Consider the following 15,463-nt stretch of genomic DNA (forward strand, 5'->3'; position numbering starts at 1 on the left):
ATAGTTTGGAAGTCCATCCTGGTCCAGTATGCAACTTGTGTAGTGTGATGTATTAACTGGAAGCCACCAGCGCACATCCACTGAGAATGGAGTGAATATTATATACTTTATAGTGAATTCTGGAATTTTTAATAAGATAGAAGGAGTAGATGACCTTTGAAGGATTTTAATGTGGGAATTATTTTGCTACAATTTTGTTCCAAGCTGACATTTGTACACATGTCCTAATACAACTGTTGAACTATCTTCCATGCTGAAAAAAAAACAAACTTTAAAAATCAGTCCAATACTATCAAGTTGCTGAAGCAAACATGAGCCTCTGCTCTGAGCCCGGATGGCATAGAGCCAGATCAAGTGAACAGAGACGAAGCAAACCTACCTGCTGGCTGCTGTTGAGTCTCTGACTTTTTTTCCCTCTAAAGAGGCCAAGTGCTGCTCCAGGGCATCCAACAGGCTGCTGGGGGCCTAGCGTAAATCCAATTGACACACATTAACTTTCATAAATTGAGGAAAGCCCTATACAAAATGTCCTCTGAAGAAAAAATACCAAAAATTAAAATGAAGCATGCAAGTTATTGCCAAGACTCCACAAACAGAGTTACTCTCAAACACAGAGACAGAGAGAGAAAAGGTCCAGATACTTACACAAACTGTAAACTGAAAATGGAGAGATAGAAGGAAGGGAAAATACAGAAAATAAAGGTGGTAACAGTCAAGATACCAAGAAATGTTTGGGAGAAAGCTCTAATTCTGGCTACAGTTGCAAAGTTCTAATTGCATAGTGAACAACAGAGCCTGCAAATAAATAGATTCTGCACATAATGCACAACTTCAGCAGGTGACTGGACCTACCATATAACCACACTAAAACCCTTAATTCACACCTTTATTTGCTGTATGACGTGCAAGGTCAGGAGTGAGTGTGAGTTGGAAGGTGTTTGTGAGTGCAGCAGTGGGCCCATGCATTGCCTAGCACAGCACTTGGTGTTAGAACATGTTAGACCTGAAGCAGCAGGGGGCTAGCAGCCTGCAAGAAGACAAAAATAGCCAAATTCTGGAAGTTCGCATTATGGAGGTCACTAAACCTACAGTGGGCCTAGTAGTGTAACTGGTACTAAAACATATATGTAAAATATGTAAAATAACAACAATAATGAGCTGCTGAATTCCTTGCAAATTTAAAGGCTCAGTTCATCCATATATTTGCATGTGAACTGTTCAGGTTTTAAGTCTCGAGGTCACAAGATGTTAAGGAAAGGGAGAAGTGAATACGCCAGTCTATCTATCTATCTAATTCTGTTTTAACAAATATAAAAAAAAACTTTATTTAAAGCTTTAATTTAAATTTGAAATTGACATGGGCTGATCAGAAGTTGCTATTAAAAACAATTTACAGAACATCCTCAACTTTATATTGATAATGACTCATTTAGATTCGGATGATACTGGTTTCACTTGCTTAACCCTACTCTCTGGTCCCCAAACACAATGAAGGTGAGTGGAATTTTGTTGGTAGAACACCAACATTTTTATCAAACTCAATAGCAATATTTTTTTCTATTCCTTAAAATTTTACTCAACTCCATTGTGTTGTAGTTGCGAATAATTCTCAGTGTTGGATATCTTATAACCTCAGCACATAAAACAGAAACTATGGGCATGGCAGATACATATACTGCTCACTCATATAAAAGTGTCATTCAATTACAGCTGCATATTGACAGTATTCATTCATTATTCCATGACGATTTGCCACCTAAAAGTACATTTGTGTGCTGTGTCATGGCAAATACATGGGATGTTACACTGTATATTCTATAAATATATGCACATTATATAAATAATAGTATATTCATTTTTAATTCCCCCAAATTTGGCCATTCTCCTCTTTTTAGTTTGGCAAAGCCAGCAAAGAGATAAAGTTAAGGCAAGTTATTTGAAGTAATTGCAACAATGCCAAATGGATATGTTTTGAATTTGCATTACCTGAGAGAGATCTGGGATGTCCCCTCGATCAATTCCCACTTGCTGTAGGACGAGAACAGAGTATCAGAATTTGCACGGATCTAAATGATCCCAGGCCCTTTGTAATTACTGTCTTGCTGATTTGGGGTCCTGACTTACCTCTGCAACTTTGAGGAACTCTGAGATTCTTGTCATTCGTGTAAGGAATTTCTTATAGATGTCAAGTCCTTCTTTGCACTGGACTTTCTTCATATCAAAGTATTTCTCTGTTAAAGGAACAAGAAAATAACACAAAAAAGACACCATCATCGTTTTCCTTACAATTGTAATTGTGTAATTTTTGTATCTTTATAGGGTATATACATTTAATTCACCCTTCCTAAGCCCCGCCTATTTTTGTTCTGTGCTCCAATGGCAAGCCTGAGTTAGAACCTCAGTCAATGTTCTCATTTCCTGTACTTAGATATGCTATGTGCTAGGCTAATCTATGTTCGAGAGACTAATATATTTTATTAAGAGAAACAGAATGACGGCGCCCAAACAAAAGCTTGTTGTTACCCAGGAGGTTGATTATGCCCTCATTGTATGCTGCAAACAGTCGGATCGCATCTTTGAACAGAAGCATGAAGGCTGCATTGATCACACCGTTTGTCAGTTCGTTGGCGTTGACCTGGAAGAAAGGTGGAGGTCTTGAGTATGTAGGAGACAACCAACTGGTCACAAAATGCAAATAACATGTAAAATATGGACCCAGTGTCAGCCATCAATTTAAACGCCAACTGGTGCAGCCAATACTGAGCACTCACATTGAAGTCAAGTAACACGTCCATCTGATTTTGGATGATAGGGATGGTCTTGAGGAGTTTCTCTGTGTTCACAGTTCTCATCACTCCATCAGACCTGTGCAAAGAGATAGATGTATTGACAAGAATCTGGCGATACAATACATATCACAGTACAAGGGTTACAATTCAATATACCGATATATTGTGATTTTTGTTTTAATTCTATTTTTAGTAAAACTGTCACAGTAAAAAGAACACAACCACATGCAGAAAATCCGAGTAAAAAATGTTTTCCTGCATTTGTATTTATCAAATTTGCTGAACCATTCAAATACAAAAATTCATTTTTGAGAATATATATTCAATATCACAAAAGAAAACATCGCAATTCGATATTTTTCAATATTTTCTTACACCCCTTACAGTTACACTGCAATAGATACAAATTAATCAGTTAAAGGGGAACTTCGGCAGATGTTTACCCTAGTCTTGATCTCAGAGCGATCCCCGAGTACTGTCGATAACGAACAAAGAACGACCAGACAAACTGCCTGTTCTACCAAACCTCCGGCACGATACCTGCACGCTCACTCGCCAGCAGCTCATCCCAGTTACTTAGTAATACCCACCTTCTTGGGGGCCATTATATCCCCTCAAAGCGAGCTGCCTTCTCTGCCTCCTCCCTCTCAACAGACACACACATGCACCAACAACTGTGCGTGTGCAGGACATGATCATACGGCCTTACGTGACAAAACCATGCCCTTTCAACTCATATACGTTGCCAGCACAAACCGGTACACAACACCAGTAACTGCGGGTCGACGCCTCACCTGTTTTTCCACCGCTCTTCACCGAAAGCCCAACATAATCGATCACGGAAGATCAATGCCTTCGCCAACGAAAAAAAGTTCTATTTCCCTCCTCACCAAGATGTCCATGTCTTCCACACAACTACCCTCTCCCCGGTTCTTCACACTCTCCTGCCACCAACAGTTCTTCTTCATGGCCGTTTCCCCTCCCAACACAGTCGAAATCCACGGGACTTCAGCGCTACACCTTGTTCGCGGTAAGAGTAAGGAAGAAGAAAGAGAGTGGACAGATCACTCTTTCACTTGTTGGAGGGAAACGCACGCAAGAAGCAAATTGTTTGTTGCAGGAAGCTGTAACAAACCCCGGAGAGTAGTGTGTGAAGACATGCGACATTTTGAGGGGGAAACTAATTTTTTTTCGTCCGCGCGAAGGCATTATCTCCGTGATTCGATTATTCTCGGGCTTTCGGTGAAGCGAGCGGTGGAAAAACCAGGTAGGCACCAGTCACTGTTTGTACGGTTTCTGCACAACGTATGAGTTGATAAAAGGCCATGTCTTCTGTCAATAACGGGGCCCTGACATTTTAAATTACATCGTTGTGCTGTCTAAGAGGAGCAACAAGGCACTCTTTCTTCAGAATACAGATGCCCCCAAGAAGTGTATTATAACTAACTGGGAGCTCTGGCCATTAGCTGCAGGAACTCCAGTTTGCTAGAACCAATTCTGGTCGTTCTTTTTCCTATCGAGTACTCTGAGACCTCTAGTGATCAAGACTAGGGTAAAAATCTGCTGAAGTTCCCCTTTAAGTGAATGGAACATGGCTTAAGTGCAGTACAGGACCTCAGTGACGTGATAACAAGTTTCAAATATTCACCACATATAAGTGTCCCCCAAGGCCAACAATTTGTCTGCATACTCAATAACATTGATATTGGTTGATTCTACAAAACCCCAGATTACATTAGTTGACAACATTTGTTCAAACGATGGACGACATGACAGCTGTCCAAAAGTGAAGCCAAACCACTCAATCGCCTTCTGGTGGCTGACTGCAATATAGGTCATAAAGCACGTTGTTAGCAGATGGGACATTGGTAGTTCTTATAATGCTGACATATGTTCATGTGTTCATTTTTCTGTTAAGTTTGGAACATTTTGGCCTCCAATCCTCGCTATCGTTTTGATGAATTCATTGAGGATATTATCAAGGGAAGCAGAGGATCACCTCATACATCATCCATAAGTGGTGAAATAGTTGCAAAATGGCTTAAGAGATTCAGACAGGGGCAGGGCATTTCAGTGAAAGAAACACCAGAAATAATCATGGATCCGACAGAACAAGAAGGGAAAAATTACTCACACAGCAGGAAAAGGTGCCGGAACCCAAGGAAGGGTCCGTTTCATAGTGCAGATAGTAACATTGTTCCAAAGGGCTGTTTTTATTCTATATATTTACTGTATCTATTTGTTGGAAACATCTAGTGAACTTTTACCACCTACTAGAATGTCAAACTAACTGACAAAGACAAAGACAAATACATGCATGCACGCAGAATAAATGATATGATCCCTTGTCCAGTGGGATACGGAATTTTCCCTAAATGTAAATCTACAAGGCCTATTCATGTTTTCCCGGTCCATGTGGGTCAGTGTGACATACATTTCTTCTTTTGCTAATGTCCTCTGTGACAAATAAAACAAACAAATGAGCAATTGTTCTTGCTGTAAGCGGGTAACAATCATGTCCAGAATTTCAGTAGGCCTATGTATGTATGTATTTTCTGAAAGCTCAGAGTTGTGACCTGTTTGCTGACATTTTCAGAAATGGCCATGGAAGTAAATGCACGGTAAATTAATATACTGTAAGGGTAGTCATATAGTTTTTCTTCATAATTGTATATGTCTGAGGAAAATGTTAACATTTCAATGGCCTTATATTTTCATTACGCCACTGCATTTCCTGCATTACATTGCCAGCTTGCTCCCTTTAGGTAACTGTTAGCCTTCTAGACGCCAACAGTCTTTGGGCGTCCATGTTGCCTTTGCCTAGCAGCTGTGTTCTCACAATTTTCCACTTTAACACCAAGTGTACACCACTTCCTATGTCGTAATCACAAGCTCACAAGTTCCATTTAAAGGCAGCATATTAAGTTCATGTTTGATCTATGCTCACATTAAGAAATACCAGAATCCAGACTTTGAGCAATCTCAAAATTTACAAAAGGAAATGTTTGTCCTGAGGCACAGTGGTGCAGTGAGCTAAATGCTAACTTTATCATGATAAATGCTAAAAATTAAAATGCTAATGCTGATGTAGCAGGTTTAATGTTTGCCATTGTTTAGATCAGCATGCTAACATTTGCTACTCGGCTGAGGCTCATGGGAATGCCATTCGTTTAGAGTACAAGTATTGGATAAATGAAGATTAAAAATAAAGATGATGACACTGGATGAAAAGTCAGAGGATCACAAAAGTTATTACAATTCATCCTGAGGGAGACACAACTGTGTGTATGAATGTCATGGCAAGTTTTAAAACATTTCAACCAAATCCATTGTGGTGGTGCTAGAGGAAAAGTCAGGGGGTCACCAAAGTCATTAGTTTACATTGTGTGAATATCTTTAGTAAACTGTGTGCCAATCCATCCAGTAGATGTTGGGATGTTGGAAAGTGAAAACCTTCTGCTGATAGTGCTAGATGAAAGGTCAGTGGATCGTCAGAGTTGTTAGGCTTCATCCTCTGGGGCCCATGAATGTTCGTCCAAAATTTCATGGCAATCCATTCAAAGGTTTGTGTGATATATCTGGACCAAAGAGGTGGATTAACCAACAGACCAACATTGCCATCCATAGAGCTGCTAACATGGCTAAAATGTGAACACACACACATAAACTATGCTTGTTTACTATTCTTTTATTATATTCAGCACACATATGCTGTTTCAAATTTTGAGAGTTTGCCCCTTGCATTACAGTCCTAATAGACAGCGAACAGCTAAGCGAGTGGGTGGGGGTGGTGGTTCAGACTCTTTTGGCAGAAATAGTGAAACACGTTAGTTCCAGGACTTCAGCACTGTTGTCAGCTTTTACAGCCAGGTGGACACGCAGGGTGATGTCAGGTCACACAGGCCGTATGTCTTTCCAAGGCATCAAGTGGCTTCAAAGCAACACTGAATGAGCCAGCTGCACATCAGCAGGCCAAATCCCTCTCTGTGACAGAGTAAAGTGGAAGCAAGGAGAACCATTTGGTTTTTCTCATTCAGATAAAATCTGCAGTTCAGGTTTACAGTCTCATGGTAACAAGAGTGGCCCTTCTATATTCCCTTATATAAACTGTAGCTGATGCAGTATGAGTAATGTTTTCATTTTGCATCATAGATGTATTGAGTCTGTTTGTAGACATGTATCCATAACGTGGGTTGAAACACTCATTAGTTCTGCAGTGACAGTGAGTGCAATCATGATTTTTCATTATTTTCTTGTCTACCACTACATAACTGAGTAGATGTTATCAGTTACTGCACAATAAAGTCCAGGAAACATCCTGCTGATTGATGTGCCGCTAAAGTATCTTATTTTGTGCTTCACTGAATTTTAAAGTACACTACTATGTACTCTTTTTCATGTTTTATTGTATGACAGCATTGAAGTGGGAGATTTAATCAGGGTTTTGTGACATGACACCATCACTGGTGCAGTCCACCTTTTCACACCTTGCCTATACACTCACCAAACATAACTTTACGATAATGATTACAGTATATGGTTACATTCAATAAAATGACAAAGAGCCAATATAACATTCTGAATTTTCAATATGCAGTCAAAATATTTTCAGACATTTTTAGGGCTGTAGTCAATTTAAAAAAACATGTTTGCAAGAAAATGAATTCCTGCAGTGTGACCATTTATTTTTCATACATAGCAATACCGTAACCTTCAGAACATGTCTATCAAACAAATTTACATACATGACATACATGAACATAAAATATTTTACATAATCATGGTGAAAGGAACTGAAGTAGCAAGCAAACTTGACATGAGCAGAGCAATAGTGAGACGTGTCAGGTTTTATACTCCTGCATGAATATGATTTATTACCCAGTGTCAAGTAACATCCAAACAGCTGATAGCAATCAGCTAATGCAGACTCAGCTTCCGTGTTTTGCCTAACTAATACTACGCTCTAAGACAGTGGGGTACCAACCGTTTTCATTAAGGGACAGCCCTCTATCATTGTGTAAACTGACGACCCCTGACTAAGTTACATTTTATGGAGTTTATATAAAACAAGCAATTTGGATACATTTTGATATGAGATTAGTTTTCCTGATATTTGTTTGAACTTTTTCACAAATTGCAATTCGCAAATAGTACAATGGCCAAGTGGCAGGGAGAAGAAAACACAGAATTTATCAGAATTGAAGACTATCAAAGTTTGTATTTTAAAAGTTTTCTTACACCCCTTAACATCAAGAAGGCTTCGGGACCCCCATGAAGCTTTGGCGACCCTTAGTGGGGGTCCAGACCACTGCTCTAAGATTTTATACCAAAGTAGTCCAAAGTGTACACAAACTCTCACAAAAACACCAAGAAGTCTTGGGAAGCATCCCAAAAATGTAATTCAAAGTGCACTACAAACTTTTTCAAAATACCACAAAGGCTACTTTGCATTTCAGAGACAAATGTTCTGAAAGGCAGAGGGCTGCTGAGCTCACAATCCAAAGCTTGATCGCACACAGGGTTTCCAACAACGCAGCAGGAACTCCAGCTGTGGGAACAAAAACGCAACTTGCAGGAAGACAGACAGACTTGAGCAGGCATAACCTGAACCAGAGTAAAGTCGATTGTGCAAAGTAGTTAAATCTATTTTGAGCGGATATGTTTTAGTACATTTTGGAAAAGCCAGTTTCCTCTTTAAGTGTTCCTTCTCTCTGCTCAGAGTCATGGGCCAATGCCATAAGTGCTTTGTTCCTTGGGTGTGATCCTACTTACACAGTGGTCAAGTTTTCTTTGTGCCAAGCTTTGTGTGTGGTTTGTTCATTTTCCAACTGCCCAGTTAGAAGAGAACCAGGGATTGTAAATGAAAGTCATATGGACTGAGAAATAGTCTGTTTGAAGAGATAATTCAGCAATTGGGTTTTGTAATCTATAAAGCAAGAGATTTTGGCAATAGGGAGTACAAAACAAATTTCACAACTAAAGGTTTTACTATGACCAACTTGCTGGAAAAGTGTATGAGAATAAAAAGCTAAATATGATTATTACTCCAGCCTTCCTGCAGCCAGAAGACTTTTTCTTTCCGGTCGTTTGCTATAGTTGGCCTGATTATGTCTTTCCTCTTAATGAACCTCCAAGCAGATCACCTGGAGGATGACGTTTGAGATTTAGTGCCATGTAAAGTCAAACGGTGCTGTTCTCATCAAATAAATCAAACTGAATCAGCAAACATTTCAGCACGTTGTACATGTAGTGTCTACACAGCCTAAATCCCCTGCTGTCATTTGTTGTCTATCATAGATCATTCATCTTGCACACACTGGGTTGGTTTTGACAGTAACAATAAGGAAGACTCATTGACTGAAAACATAGACTTGAAAGATGGCATTAAAAAAAGTCCATATTTTTCTGGGTCATGTTCCAAAGTCAGGTATTAAATGGACATTTTGTAAAATTTTGTCATAAAGATTGAACACTAATCATGAATCAATGTGTAAACTGATGTTTTTGTTTTTTTTTTTCATTACTAAAGTAATTTATTTTCAAAGGTTTTCGACATATTGATAATAATAAAATTGTAGTCACCATCAACAGCAATTTAAAGAAGTTTGAAGCAGCAAGAAACACAAGCGTATTTTGGAGAGAGCACCAGGGTTAACAGTATAATGACCAAATGCCTACTGAAAATATCTGCCTCAGTTTACAGATTGACCTCTTGGTTCACCTTTGACCTACAGTAGGGCACGGCAATATGGCCAAAAAAATTCACGATTCATGAGTCTAATGAATTTGTTTTCTACAAACTGCAATAAGACTGAAAGAATTATTGAAAAAGTCATATTCCCTCCCAACCTCATCAAATATAGCACTTGGTCAGTGGCTCTCTGCTTCAAAATATGATGCTATAGGTGCCTCTCTCACGTCATTCTGGGATGTGCAAGGTTCCACAGTCAAGTTAGCAGTAATAAAAATGCAATGTCAGGTTACAAAATAAAACTTACGTGGTTATTGTTAGGTTTCACTGCAAAAACTACTTTGTTATGTCAAGGGAAAGATTGTAACTTAAATACATTATCTTAGAAGATTGCTTTTGGTTTCACACAGGACATAAACAGCAGTCTCCTGGGTTAAAGTCCTGCATTTATTTGAGTCATCCATCCACTGCACCATCTCCATATGTGGACTTTCTCACTCTTCATTCTCACTGTACCTGACACTAACAGCGGCCGCATCCAGAAATCAGGCGAGAGATATACCTATGGCGTCATATTTTAAAGCAGTGGGCCACTTACCAAGCGGCAGTAGGACATGACAGAAAGTCAGAAGGGGTTGAAACCGTTGAGCGTTAATGATAAAAAAAATTGCACCACTACTACTACTACTGTGCATGTCAGAGGCTTCAACTATAGGGAACACACATCCTGTCTAACAATCAGTTACAGCAAAGAAAGAACAGAAAGGTTCACACACTAATTCATCTACTGCTGTTTATGCTTCTTGGCAAGACATCAGCCGGATGTCTGCTGACAGCTGGCTAGCTTGCATTGGCTACCCAGGACTCCAACCGGTCCCAAAGTGGTTTAGACAATCAGGTTATCTTGTTATCTTGTTTACTACCTGTCTGATTGTCAGACTGTTCGTGTTTCTTGCTCTGTCAGACCTCCTTGTAGCAATGTCTTAACCCTCTTGTCTCACCAGATAAGAACATTAATATAGCAAAAAACCTGGATTATCTTTTTTGCTGTCCAATGCCAACATATTGAAATTCTTGCTTTTCTACAATATATGACACATGGCAACTATAGTATGGTTAAAGTTAAGGAAAGATTGCAGTTATGACAAAACTATGCTTAAAGGCAACTGAAACACTAGGAAGGAAGGAAAAGATCATGGTTAGGACAGCCTCCTGCATCCATTCACCACCCTAACCTCCACACCCTTACTTCTGCCTCGCTATATAAGAGGCTAGAGCTGCAACGATTAGAAGATTAATCGATTAATTGTCAACTACTAAATTATTTGCCAGCTATTTTGATTTTTTCGATTAATTGTTTCGAGTCATCTTTAAAGAAAAAATGTCCAAACTTTCTGATTTCAGCTTCTCGAATGTGAATATTTTCTTTTTTATTTAGTCCTCTATGAGAGTAAACCCAATATCTTTGGGTTGTTGACAAAACAAGACATTTGAGGATGTCACCTTGGGATTTGGGAAACTGTGATGAATATTTTTCACCATCTTGTGACATTTTATGGACAACAACTAATCAATGAATCGAGAAAATTATTGACAGATTAATCAATAATGAACATAATGGTTACTTGCCGCCCTATAAGGGGTTTCCTGCACATGCTCTAATAGAGGATAGTTCAGTTAAATTGTAAGGACTGGATGTGGATGTGATTGGATTGCGTGGATTCTTCCAATATGGACATCACTCATAAGACTGCAATTTGACTATATTCAAAGATCTCTGCAATTAGTTTGGTGGGTACATTATTACAACTAATAGAAGACCCTAGATGTAATGAACTGGACTTTTCCTTTCATCTTTAAAAGGTAGTAATTTAATATTCGGATCTCATTTTCACACAAAAATGGTTTGATCTTGAGCGCTCTGCCACCCCTCCAGCTCATGTGCTTTCACACAAGCTGTCCTGGTCGATCATAGCAGCCAATTAAATGCTGTGCTTCACCTCTGCATGAGGACAAACATTTAGCATTTGATAATGGAAAGCAGCAGTAACTGGAGGAGTGACTAGGGGATAGTTTGGTAAAACACTCTTCAGGACATGACCACACCTGGCTGCTGCTACTGCTGCTGCTGCTCCTGCTTGGAAAATGTAGTGAGGCTGAAATTAGTATGCAAAGCTTTTGTCCACTGAACATGGCGTTTGCAGCCTGTGACAAACCGTAATGAACTGAGCAGGGTTTTATCAACCGCACAGAAACTGGGAATGATCACAGCTCGCACAACAGTCTGCTGTGAAAGGAAAGTGGAGTGAAATTATTGCAGAGGGGGAAGAAGCTTAGAGCAGAGAAGGCACTGTTTTTGTTGGGTTTTTTGTTTTGTTTGTGTAATCTGAACAGTCACATATGTGCACACAGTCTCCACCTGACAGTCCTTTCTCAGTTTATTGCTAAAGTTAAAGCACTTTATTCCTCAAAAAACACTAATTAAACTGCACTGGGTATACACCAAATAGGCTTTTTAATAATATACTGTGTTTGAGGATGTCACTATCAGTAATCAGAGAGCATATCCTGTCTCTGTGCTGCAGCAGGCACCTTGAAACAGATCAGTCACTCTTATAGTTTCCTGTGGAATTTGGTTGCTCTTTTTAGGAAGATGCTTTAATACCAGAGAGCATGACATATACAGTAGGATGCACACTTCTGATGCATACCTTCAATAAAAGACAATTGAAATGACAATATGATTTACTTCATTCCTTCTAATACGTACAGGGATTGATGTGAGCCTCAAAGTAAGAAGCAATCTTTTGCAATCCAATTATGTAAAGCTGGCAGGTTTCCTTTTCACAGTCCAAGATCAATTGCACAGTGGAGAAAACGAGATATGATCCACAATATGAAGGTCTTTGGTGCTAAGACACAGGGAACAGGCTGGATGGGTTTTTGTTTAAACTAGAGTGCAGTGATGTCAGGGAGGGAAGAGATCAAACAGATAATATATTGAAATAATTGCAAAAATACTGTATGTAATCATTCCAATATATCTTTAGAGTGTAAAGGGCTGCCATACCTTTAAAAATCCTGCTGCGTATGAGCCTGTAAACATGTAATATTGTAGTTTTTATCATTTTTGTGTTTGTGTTGTTGTTTTTTTTAATTAACACTACAATTCAGCCAGTGACCTTGCTGGTGTTGTTCAAAGAAAATAATTTGCTTCTTAAAATTACATGCACATCAGAACCACTGTAACTATAAGAAAATACACGGCTGCAACTTGTCAGCGGCTTTGCTTGCTGTCAAAAACAGAACAGTGAAGAGGTGGATTTTTTTTCCAGCACCTGTGACAGTATGTGGTGTTAAACTCCACACAAGCTTTTATTAAAGCACATGCAACTGTACCGATCGCTGTTTTTCTCTTGCCTGTCAGAGCCTGTTGAACAATTTGAGGTTTCACACCAAGCCCAATTAGTTTGGTGGCAGGACTTAGTGGAATGGAACCGCCGCGATGCAGAACAAGAACCAAAGCATTTCCCGGTAAAAAGGAATGTCAATCAAACACGTCGCACAGCGTCAAGGAAGAAATGAAACAAGCTTGATTCACACCGCTGCTTCACTATGGCATTGCTATGGCACACTACTGCTAAATGGTCTCCCCCTTTGCAGTCTGCTATAGAGTAATATGAGAATATGTTAGTTATTTAATGTGAAGGAATGAAAGCTATGCCATTTATCATTGTTTTTAAACAGGTTTATATGATGGGATGACAAATATTATAGACAATTTAATTAATAAAAGTAAGCTAACATAACTTTATCCTCCAAAAAAAAAAAAAAACGTAGTCACTCATTTCCATGGATTAACTCCGACTCAAAAATTAATTGTTTATGTAATAAGTAAAGTATTTTAGGAATTGGTGATAGCTTAACAGACTCATTTTCTTTAAGTTGACTTTATATCATTACAAGAATGTAAGCCCCAAAATTATTTGGCTACCATTTTGATAATTGATTATCTGTCAAAACATATACATATACTTAAGTTTTTATGTTTAATTAACTGAATAAAATTAGTACAATTAACTTAATTTACCCAACATACATACTTTAGTTACTTAAAAAAAGGGCAAAAAATGGGCTGTTTCTGATCTTGCTAGTGTGGAAATGCTGATACTGATTTCTGAGGTACCTAAATCACTTAAGACATGCTAATCAAAGAAGATGTCCACCATACCAGACACATATTGTGTAAAAAGAAAACACAGAACTACCACACTTTTCTATGAAATTTAACTCTAAATATCACATTTCAGTAAACACCACAGTGATGGTTAAAAGAGGACAGTGACATGTGTAATAGTTAGCTAACTAATCTACATCAATCGTTACATAGCTAGTTACATCTGAAAATGAGTGTTTGAAAAACACTTGGAAACTAGCTAGCTAATTTACATTTATCATTAGTTAGAAAGTTAACATTTTTGCATTAACATTAGCCAACAAGACAACAAGATGTGACTATATATGTTGCTTTTATCTTTTCAACATAGATGAGCCCAGCACATACAGTAGCATATCTAAGTAGCTTACTGAAAAGGTAAGCTACAGATCCCCCAACTACCAAGCTCGCTTAACTGGTATTTATTGGACCACAGCGTGAAAAAGGGTGTTTAAAAAAATTATTCAAAAATATTTTCACACACCTTTTAAAGTCTGAAATTCTACATGTAGACAATTCATGATGCAAATTTAGATGGCAAAACAAGAACGTGTACTCCTAAGCAATTCACTAACCATACAACATCCAATTAATTATCCTATTCTTTCCATGCAATATTGTTTGCTTGCACTCTGGTTTTGAAAGCAGGTGCACGTTGTTTTAAATTCTATCGCTAGTCCAGCCCTGTAATTGGATTTGGTAGCACTGAGGTGTCTGTGACCTTTGCTGCGAGCCAGCTTGTTTAAACTGGAGATCTTGTAACCCTTGACACCTTTAAGTCCTCAGACAGTCTGATGACAGGTAAGATGACAACTCACCTGAGAGGTTAGTTCAGTCATTTGTAAACCGAGGGGTCGTCCCCCTTGTGAATGACAGCTGACAAAATGACAGCAAGAACCTGAGATCATTTAAAACACACAATACAAATGCAATACTAATCAAGGCAAAAATCGGTGCTCAAGATATTTTGTTTTTACTATTCTGTGTACAAATCAAAACTGAATTCATTATGCAAGGTTTGAAATTTGAGGAGTCAATTAGATTTGTCCTGCAAGGTTTCTCTGTAACATCTGAATATGTATTCAGGGATTTCTGGGGCTATTATGAAAATTAATTATTAAAGCCTGACCAGTGGCTGCGAATGCTGGCAGGAAACCTCTCACAGCTCAAGAGGATTTAACATGCATCACATTTAATGGCCACCACATGAATGTTTAAATGTTTCCAAAGGTTATGTACCCTGTAGCCTTTTCAAAAGGTTATCCGCCCCGCAGTGTTAGAGCCATCACCTAGTGGAGGTCCTGAAGTAACGCCGCCGGTCTGCTTTGTCTGCTGTGTCTGGCAGCAAACTCAGCTTCAGTATTTACCACTTAAGTTTTCCTCAGGACAGGATTTAAGTACAAATGTGCCTACCATTTCTTTGGATTATTACGAGAATCAGAGTTGGCAGCTCAACAGTCTAAGTAACTCTGTGGCTATTTGTTGAGGCAGTACGTCACGTTTTCATTATCCGGCTGAATAATTGATAGATAAGACTCCTCTCAGTTCTCAACAATCCCTGCAACAGCACATTCTCAAAGTCAGGTCCTAAAGATCAGCAGTGTAATATACCGTAGTAAATTTACTCATTTACTTGTACTTAACGTGAGTACTTCCAATTGATGATACTTTTTTACTTAACTATGTTGAAGAATTGTACTTAACTGCAGTAAAGTTAACATTAGTGTTTAAACTTGTAATGCAGTTGGAACATATATATATATATAT

The 15,463-nt window shown here is 38.6% G+C and overlaps 1 protein-coding gene across 1 annotated transcript in view; it reads right to left on the bottom strand.

The window, feature by feature from the left end:
* The window catches only part of LOC118328092 (phosphatidylinositol-binding clathrin assembly protein-like), a 5,588-nt gene extending 1,831 nt beyond the window's left edge, over positions 1-3,757 (bottom strand). Inside the window, exons 1-6 of the mRNA XM_035661696.1 lie at positions 3,680-3,757; positions 2,772-2,897; positions 2,524-2,635; positions 2,125-2,231; positions 1,987-2,028; positions 380-465 (exon numbers count right to left, since the gene is read on the bottom strand). Of these exons, the coding sequence (XP_035517589.1) occupies positions 380-465; positions 1,987-2,028; positions 2,125-2,231; positions 2,524-2,635; positions 2,772-2,897; positions 3,680-3,757 (551 nt within the window). The remainder of the gene's footprint in view (positions 1-379; positions 466-1,986; positions 2,029-2,124; positions 2,232-2,523; positions 2,636-2,771; positions 2,898-3,679) is intronic.
* Positions 3,758-15,463: the final 11,706 nt, after the last annotated feature.

This window comes from Morone saxatilis, unplaced genomic scaffold, assembly GCF_004916995.1.
Source record: "Morone saxatilis isolate NCDOM2014 unplaced genomic scaffold, NCSU_SB_2.0 Contig18, whole genome shotgun sequence".
NCBI classification, from domain to species: domain Eukaryota; kingdom Metazoa; phylum Chordata; class Actinopteri; family Moronidae; genus Morone; species Morone saxatilis.